This window comes from Propithecus coquereli, unplaced genomic scaffold (genome assembly GCF_000956105.1).
Source record: "Propithecus coquereli isolate 6110/MARCELLA unplaced genomic scaffold, Pcoq_1.0 Scaffold103, whole genome shotgun sequence".
Lineage (NCBI taxonomy): Eukaryota > Metazoa > Chordata > Mammalia > Primates > Indriidae > Propithecus > Propithecus coquereli.
The window spans coordinates 3,717,464-3,726,544 of NW_012134192.1; the positions used below are offsets into that span (position 1 = coordinate 3,717,464).

General features: G+C 52.4%; 1 protein-coding gene across 1 annotated transcript; it reads left to right on the forward strand.

The window, feature by feature from the left end:
• The first annotated feature begins 6,421 nt into the window (after nucleotides 1-6,421).
• On the forward strand, nucleotides 6,422-8,157 carry PTF1A (pancreas specific transcription factor, 1a). Its single transcript, XM_012644286.1, has 2 exons — nucleotides 6,422-7,202; nucleotides 7,601-8,157. Exons 1-2 carry the CDS (start codon nucleotides 6,422-6,424, stop codon nucleotides 7,801-7,803), a joined length of 984 nt encoding a protein of 327 aa, XP_012499740.1. The 3' UTR covers nucleotides 7,804-8,157.
• The last annotated feature ends 924 nt before the right edge of the window (nucleotides 8,158-9,081 follow it).

A 9,081-nucleotide genomic window follows, 5' to 3' on the forward strand; every position in this document is an offset into this window, starting at 1 on the left:
CAGTCAAAAAAGTTTAGAGAAAACTAACTTTTGATTCCTTTCTATAGACAATCAGGGCTCAAGGGGAAATATACCAATGCTTGTGCCTTTTTTTCTTCTGTACTTTATAGACGTTTAATAAAAAGTTATTGATCAACCACTGAGTATAGGGAAACAGAATGGGAACTGGCATTCATTGAGTGTCTACTGTCTATCGAATACTTTATGTATTTCATTTACTTTGCACAATAATCCTGAAGGTATATATTATTATTTCTTCCTGTTTCTATAACTCAGGAAATTAAAGCTCAGCAAGATTGAATAACTTATCTAGGAATAAGCAACTGTAAGGGGTAGGGCAGATATCTGAATTTGAATTCAGATTACATGAGTCAAATATGCATGTTTTTTCATCCTCGACTCTTTCATATGCGTTTCTCACCTTCAAACTCTTCCTCTTGCATCTTCTCCCTTCTTATTTTACTTCACTTCCTTTTTACTTTCCTTCCTGTCCTTTTTCCTCTCTGCTTTCTAAATCTTCAAGCCAAACGTGTGTATTTGATAATCATTTGGAACAGTATTTCTCAGACTTGACTTTTCATATGTGTTTGTATTTATTTGTATATGTGTGCATAGGCATGTATTTTTAGACGCATTTATATACATAAATGTACTTATACAGAAAAATCTCCACTCTTCAAAGAAAAGCAGAACAGCAGCCAATAAAACCTTCCATGGGCTTTCAGTGTCGCCATAAATTACTATTGATATGAAATTACTTAAATATTTGCAAATATAAAGTTAGAATAAACTCTGTATGTGTTGCTGTCATATAACCACAGAATCAAACAAAATTGAGTATTAAAAATTCTAAAAATTAATAAAATTCAAATGAATCTGAATTTAATGTAATAGGTGACATGACTTTGTCACAATGACATATGCCACCTATGAAGTTGATGTGGTGTTGTTCCTTATCTTCAGCACACCGTGTGCCATGTGACGATTCCATTTTACTCCCAGTTTAATTAAATTATGATGATAGCTTTGTCTAGCTTGTTGTGTGGTTATTCGATGTTTTCTTGGCACAAACACACTATCTGTGTGTTTTCTTTAGCAGCAGTAATTCAAGTACTATATGGCACCACCACAATTTTAAACACGATGAACCATCCTGGCGCCACTAAAGCCCATCGGTGAAGATATGGAGAAATGATGATGAGATGCTGCTGAGTGAAAAACGTAAGATGCAGAACTAGGGACACATGGAAGCAAATAGACCAAAACGTTCGCACCATCACCTATAGGCTGTGGACTGCAGACAATGCAGAAAATGTGGTGGTTTCCATGAGTGTTGAGTAATATTAAATGTCCTTTACATTGTTGAATCCCCTTAAATTTTGTTTGATAGTGATTTCATGCAGCGTATAGCATTTCGTCCAATGCCGTCCATTTGCGACAGTTATAAAAGGGGCTTACCCTGTGCCTGGCTGCGCCTGGCTGCACCTGGCAGCACTTGCTGGTTCTACCTACCAATGGGTCATTGCTGATTTTTGAAGATGGCACAAGCTAGGCTCTCTGCAGGGCTCCTCTAGGGCAGCAGTCCCCAACCTTTTTGGCACCAAGGATTGGTTTGACGGAAGACAATTTTTCTACAGGAGGTTGGGGGAGAGGCAGAGCTCAGGCAGTGATGCGAGCAATGGGGAGCGGCTGTAAATACAGATGAAGCTTCACTTGCTGGCCCTCTGCTCACCTCCTGCTGTGTGGCCCAGTTCCTCAGTTTCATGGATGACAAAACAAAATGGGGGTTGAGCTGCAGGGCTCGGACAGTGATGCCCAGCCCAAGTCCTAACAGGCCCCGGGGTTGGGGACCACAGCTCTAGGGCACAAAGGAAGAGATCATAAACTCCAAAAATTTTTTTTTTTAAAAAACAAGTTCACTAAATGTGTAAAAAATTTCCTGCATATATTTCAAAAATCAAAAAGATACAAAGGCATATCCAATGAAAAATTCTATCCGCTAGCCACTCAATTCCTTTTTCGATGCAACCAATGCCATGAGTTTCTCGCGTATCCACCTAGAGATATTTGATGCTTATACAAACACACATATACATTCGCTGTCCTCTTTTTAAAATGCAAGTGGGAACATGCTAGTCACTCTTGCTTCTTTCACTTAACAATGTACCTTGGATCTCATTTCACATCACTGTATGGAAGCATTCTCGTCCTTTTTCATAGCTGCCGAACATTCCACCATGTGGATGTGCCATAATTCATCTGAGGCCCTACCAATGGACATGAAGACAGAAAACACGTGTAGCTTTGAAAAGAAACCCCCCCCCCCAAAAAAATTCCTGTTTCTAAGAAATTCATTGTGTTCTTTTCCACTGCTCACTTTGGAGGCCAAGATCTAGAAGTCCGGTAATAATGACTCGCACTGTTTACATTACTGAAGCTCAAACACCTTTCAGGATAACAAGGGTGAAGGACAAAGCTCTGAAGCTTTGCTATTCATCCAGTAAACCCTGGCGTGACAGAAAACACTTATTTGAATAATTATATCAGCATTTAGGAGTTTTTGTCTCTAAAGATTAATGTTTAACAAGGAGAAGAAGGAGGGAGGCTGGGTGTTCAGCAAGTGGGGCTTCTCTGTTTCACTGCAGCCATGGGCCGCCTGCCCTCATTCCCAGATGGGACATAGCCCTTATTTATTTACTTATTTTTTTAGGCTGAGCAGCCTCAGAGCGGAGGATGTCTCATGGGAAACCCTCCTACACGGTGCTGAGATCTCCACTCCCTTGTGCTGGAAACCCACTCGCTTCCACCTGTAACTGCACGGTGCCAGCATGTCACTCACCCCAGGCGAGTTAGCCTTTCTGAAGCTGTTTCCACTTGTAAATGATAAAAAATACCGCTCAGTTGATCTCACAGGGCTGTGTTAGGAGTGAACAAGCTAGTCCATGTGCAAATCATATGAAAACAGCTACATTAAGTGTCGCAGCAAAGAAGGGGCAGAGGGAGGTGGCCCGTAACACACATGAGTTATGGAGTTGGCCAAACTGGTGTTGAATTATGACTCACTCGCTCCTCCTGTCCTTTCCATGTGTCCGTAACCTCCTTGATTAGATGTGAAGATCTTACACTTATCCTACCCTAAGACAGGATAGATACAAGGAATGAGACCGACGCTAGAAAAGATGGAAATGAACATTCTGGGGCACTTCCACATACGTTTGTCGTTCATCTTCATAATTCTGTAATTCTGCGAGCTGAAGGGTATCCGTCTGCGTTCAACAGGGGACTACATAAGGCGCGGCTTTAAATCCCAGGTTGCACAGCCTGTTCCAAGGCTTGCAGGAGTCTTGAGGCCTCACCAGGATTTGGCACCAGGAAGAACCAAGTCCTCCTCCTGCTGCTCACCTTGGAGGATGAGATGTCGTTTTACAATGAGGAAGGGGTTCTTTCTAAGATTAGGGGACATCTCGCATGAGGACAAAGAGTGGAGAGAAGCTCCACTAGGCGAGCCTAGCAGAGAACTGGGCAGCTTGCAGATCTGGGCCCAGCTCTCTCTCTATGTATGAGCTACCTGGGGCCTTTCCATCACCTGCCTCTCCATGTCCCCCCACCCCAGAGGATCCAGGGGTGCAGAGGGAGGGGCTGGAATGAGAATTGGGGCCTCTAGCCTGACAAGGCTCAGTTGTAGTCCCTCCCTCCTCGAACCTGTTGCTTCGAGTGGCAGAGGGCAGCCGTCCGCACTGCTGTGACCTCCAGTGACCCAGAGAAAATTCCCTTTATTAGCGGAGAAGTCTTTCTTCTTTTTATAAGAGAAAAGAACGATCATGTCTTACTTAAAGACTGTGTGTGTGTGTGACACAGTATCAGTGTCTGCAGCCCCATCCTAGCTTCCCAGCAAGGCCAGTCTGCAGATAGTCAGCAAGTCTCCAAGGGAAAAAATTGGAGGGGGGGGGTAGGGAGGAGGAGAAAGAGGGCCGGGAGAGTTATGTCTCTTCCTTCTACCCTCTGCTCATCGGCAGAGCCTCAGGAGCCGCCCAGAACTTCCCAGCCTATGAAGACAGTAAGGTTTCCCCTGCCAGCCAGCCCATTGCCCATGAACTCACCTGGGTGCCCAGGTAAATTTCAGTAACTTTTCCACAAACTCATCAAAAATCTGTAAGATGAATTTCTGCGGAAGCCGATTGTTCAAATCACATTGAATAAAAAGATACTCATACTACACACTCACTCTCATGTCTTCCAGCCCCCTCCCCCCATCCATGACACAAACACTTCCTCAAGAGCCACCTTCTCCGCCTCTCACCCTCTTGAAGGGAACCTTGGTAGGCTCAAACCCAGTCTTCTCTCCAGTGAATGGTGTCAATGTTTTGGATAAGGCTCACAAGTCCCCAGACTGATCCCAGGACATGTTTCCATTTAGTTTTAGCCTAACCACGTGCGGGAAGGGGATGGCCCTTTAAATGTAAGGGGACGCTGGTGCGCACCCCAGCTGGTTAGACCCCTGGTCCTGACACCACCCTCCCCTCCCCTCCCCTCCCCCACAGCTTCCCTCCCTTCGAGGTCACAAAGAGAAATCTAAATTCCGAAAATTCCGGCGCAGGCTCTACTACCTGTCCATTTTTGCATCATCTTAAAGATACTAACCTCACCACGAAGGGGTCATGGGTTGAGAAACTAACACATGGAAGAAAGAACCTGCTGGAAAACAGTCCATCTTTGGATTAAAATGGTCTGAGGTTCTTGACAGTTCAAGGTAGAGCCAGCTCTGGTCTTCCAACCTTATACGTCTTTTGGCCTTCACTCTTTGGTCTCGGAGTTCAGTTAAATACGTGCAATGTCTGAAAACAGGAAGCGCGTTTACATCACTGTTCTTAAGAGGCCTGGGCTTGGAAGTTGAGGGTAGCTGACGACGCAACAGACGCCTCTGGTGGGACAAGGGTCTGAAAAAGGAAGTGGCTGACCTGGGAAGACAATTTCCAGCCTCTGTTGGGAGAATAACGCGCCTCCGCTGCTCTTCTTAACTCCCCTGGGGCGGAAGCTGGAGTTTGGCTTTCAACAGGAATCGCCCCGACCATGAAAGTGTTTTCTTTGTTGCTCTTAAACTGAGAAATTCATGTTGCACCGCAGTCTGTGATAAAGCGTGTCTTGGGGCAGAGTGCCTACCTTTTGTGTTTGGGTTTTGTTCCCCCCCCCCGCCCCAGAAAAGAAAGGTCGAGAAAGTAAAAAATCATTCATGGATGGTCCCAGTGGCCAGTCAGAAAGGTGAGAGACTCGGGCTTTGAAAACGGTTCACGCTCTGCCCTTTAACTTCAATGCCCTCCCTCCGGATTGCTGCGGACCAGACGATTCCATTGACTCCTTTTGTGCCCGGTTTATTGCTCAGAGCCCCTAGGGTCTCGATTTGCTCGCGGTAGAAACGCGCCCCACTGAGCTGCTCTCCGCGGCGGCCCCTCCCGTGGCCCCATTCCCTTCTTAGGGCTGGGGAGTGGAGGGGAGGCGAGGCTGGCCGCTGAGCCGGCGTCGCTGGGGACAGGACCGGGGCACCAGAGCCAGGCTCCCGAGCGGCGTGGCAGAGGCGCGCTCCTGGCCCCTGCGCTGCGTCTGGAACGCCTGGGAGTGGGCCGGGTTCGCCTTCAACCCCACCCGCACGGACTCCGCAAGCTGCAAGCGTCCTTGAAAAGTCTGGTGATGGGCTAGAGGTTCCAAACGGAACCCAGGCCGGAGCCCCGCGCGCGCCCGGGGCAAGGGGGTGGCGGAACGCACCGACCCGGCCTCTGAGGGCAGCACCCTCGGACTGCCCGGGCTGCTGCCAACCCTGGAGGAGGACGACCGCCACGTGGACGCCACTCCCGCCGTCTGGGCTACTAGCGCGGACTGCTAGAACCTTCTGTGGCCGCGTGAAGACGCGGTGCTCCGCTGTCCCAGCTTCAGGGCGGCAGGGCCGGGCGCGCGGGCCGCAGGTGTCCCCAGAGCAGCGCGAGCGCGGCAGGTACAAAACACAGTGGCGGTCAGAGGGGCGGGGGAGGGGCGGGAGGAGCCCCCGGCCGCGCGGCCCCGCCTCCCCGTCGCCCCAGGATCTCCCAAAAGGAGGAAAGTGCCCCCTCCGCGCCGGCGCCCCGCGCTCTGATTGGCTGGCGCGGCGGGTCCCTGGCACGCGCCTGTGGATGTAGCTATAAGAGTCCTCGCGTGCCGGGCCTGCGTTTCAGCGCGTCGCCGCAGCCCTCCCCAGCGCAGCGCGGCGCGGGCCAGAGCGCAGCGGCCGCGGGCACTCCAGGGAGGCCCGGGGCGGGCAGCCCGGCGGCCGCCTCCTGCCCGCAGTGCGGGCCCCGCGAGGGAGGGGCTGCGGCCGGCCACCGCGCGGCGGCAAAGCTCCGCCGGACCCCCTCGACGAGCCGGCCGCCCCGGGCCCGCGGCGGCGGCGAGCATGGACGCGGTGCTGTTGGAGCACTTCCCCGGGGGCCTGGACGCCTTCCCTTCTCCTTACTTCGACGAGGAGGACTTCTTCACCGACCAGTCCTCCCGGGACCCTCTGGAGGACGGCGATGAGCTGCTGGCGGACGAGCAGGCCGAGGTGGAGTTCCTCAGCCACCAGCTGCACGAGTATTGCTACCGAGACGGGGCGTGCCTGCTACTGCAGCCCGCGCCCCCGACCGCCCCGCTCGCGCTCGCCCCGCCGCCCTCGGGGGGCCCTGGAGAGCCGGGGGACGGCGGCGGCGGCTACTGCTGCGACGCGGGGGCGCCCCCCGGCGGCTTCCCCTACTCGCCCGGCTCGACGCCCTCTTGCCTGGCCTACCCGTGCGCGGGGGCGGCCATGCTGTCCCCCGGGGCGCGGCTGCGGGGCCTGAGCGGCGCGGCGGCGGCAGCGGCGCGGCGGCGGCGGCGGGTGCGCTCCGAGGCCGAGCTGCAGCAGCTGCGGCAGGCGGCCAACGTGCGCGAGCGGCGGCGCATGCAGTCCATCAACGACGCCTTCGAGGGGCTGCGCTCGCACATCCCCACGCTGCCCTACGAGAAGCGCCTCTCCAAGGTGGACACGTTGCGCCTGGCCATCGGCTACATCAACTTCCTCAGCGAGCTCGTGCAGGCCGACCTGCCGCTGCGCGGCGGCGGCGCGGGCGGCTGTGGGGGGGCGGGTGGCGGCGGGCGCCTGGGCGGGGACAGCCCGGGCAGCCAGGCCCAGAAGGTCATCATCTGCCATCGGGGCACCCGTAAGTGCGCTCGCTTCCCAGTTCAGGGAGACAGGGGCTGGCACGCGGAGGCCCCGGAGGGGGTGGGTGGGGGAACAGACTGCCAAGCAGAGTGACAGGCCGACCGTCGGTGGGCACCTGGCAACCTTCAGCGCCAGGTCGCTTTTCTGTTTCTTCCCCCCCCCCCACTTTGAACCCAGCCCTTAGGGTGCGCGTCCCGGCCCGGCCCGGCCTGCAGCTCCTGGGATTCCAGGGAAGGGGCGCGGGGAACTGAGGGGTGGAGGAGAAGGGTCGTTCTAGTATCACTGTAAGATGCCTGTTGAGTCGAGGTGCCCCTGAGGGTATCCTAAAGGCCCTGAGGGGACTGCTGGGAACAGGGGTAGGCATTGACAGTCTGTTTTCTTTTCTCGCCTCCCCAGGGTCACCCTCCCCCAGCGACCCGGATTATGGCCTCCCCCCGCTTGCAGGACACTCTCTCTCATGGACTGATGAAAAACAACTCAAAGAGCAAAATATTATCCGAACAGCCAAAGTGTGGACCCCAGAGGACCCCAGAAAACTCAACAGCAAATCTTCCTTCAACAATATAGAAAACGAACCGCCCTTTGAGTTTGTGTCCTGAGAAGTCTCAGGCTCAGCTGAGGATCTGATTATGTCTCTGTGCATATTGTACATGTAAATATCTATAATGTAAATGTAATTTAAGAATCAGATTTTTCTAATGGCAATCAGCTCTTTGTTATTTATGTATTTATTATCCTGTTGAGTTAAGGAAATAGGTGCTCTTTTTAAATATATAATTTATATAATTTATCCTGATTTTCTGAAAATATGCAATAGCCTATGATTCCCTCGGCACCTTTGGCAGAACTCTGCGTTGTTGGAAGAACTCTGGCCGGAAAACTTCATGCTTATTTATTGCCAGATATGGTTTATTTCTAAGTGTTCTTAATAAATGCTATTTACACCTTTTTCTTAAGATTATGTGTTTAGTACATGTTTTGGTAGCTGCATCTTTACAAAGAATTGACTTAGTAAAAATTAACTGAATCAGAGACTCAAACTGTAGCTATCTGGTAAGAAATCACTTTTTATTTAGATTTAACCTGAAAAGGGGTAGGTTCCAAGGTTGGGCCTCAACTTTCTATGACAACCTTGCATCTGTGTCGCCTGCCCTAAATAGTATTACCTTTGCCTGTATTTTTATCCCAACTTCCAAATACTCTATGAGGCAAACAAAGTCATGGAGTATTTATTATCCCCACTTTTCAGAGGGGAAAGCTAAAGCCCGGAAATGACGTTTGATCTACCCAAGATGAAGTCATCCCCACCCTGCCTCATCACAGTGTGTAAAAGCCAACGCGCTGTGTCTGGTGGGAGCTGAGAGCTAGTTTCGGGCTGGCCAAGGGAAGGGGACTTTCTGCTTCCACGGGCTGGGGAGAAGGGCACGTGACTCGTCCCTTTGGCAGTTGCCTCGAACCCAGACGCACTCCTATCAAAGGAGATGGGACAGGGGACGGTGCGGAAGCCTGGAGACCACTCGGAGGCCACCCCCCAAAATCCAAGGTCTTTTAGGTAAGGCGGGAAGGAGTTCACCCGCTACCCCTGCCACCTGTGCAACTGGCTTACTTCTGAAACTGACTCCGTTTTGCCTCCAACAGAACTGCGTGCCCGGCTGCCAGCAACCTGGGGAGAAGGCGAGCCTGGGGCGGAGGACGCGGGGTCGCCCCCTAGCGAAAGGGAGAGGGGCGAGGGCGCAGCGGGGGTCGCTCAGCCAGGGAGTCCAGGAAGCCAGGGCTCAGTCTTGTCTCCTCCGCGGCCACAGGCGCGTCCCAGACCCTCGGGAAGCCCCCACCTGCGGGTTAGAGCCGGGGCGCGCGGCGGAGGATGGCGAGGCCCC

Excerpts from the sequence above, each read along its gene's own strand:
- PTF1A (XM_012644286.1), top strand. The coding sequence starts at position 6,422 with ATGGACGCGGTGCTGTTGGAGCACTTCCCCGGGGGCCTGGACGCCTTC. Across the intron at positions 7,203-7,600 it reads CATCTGCCATCGGGGCACCC|GGTCACCCTCCCCCAGCGAC; the intron begins GTAAGTGCGCTC and ends TCGCCTCCCCAG.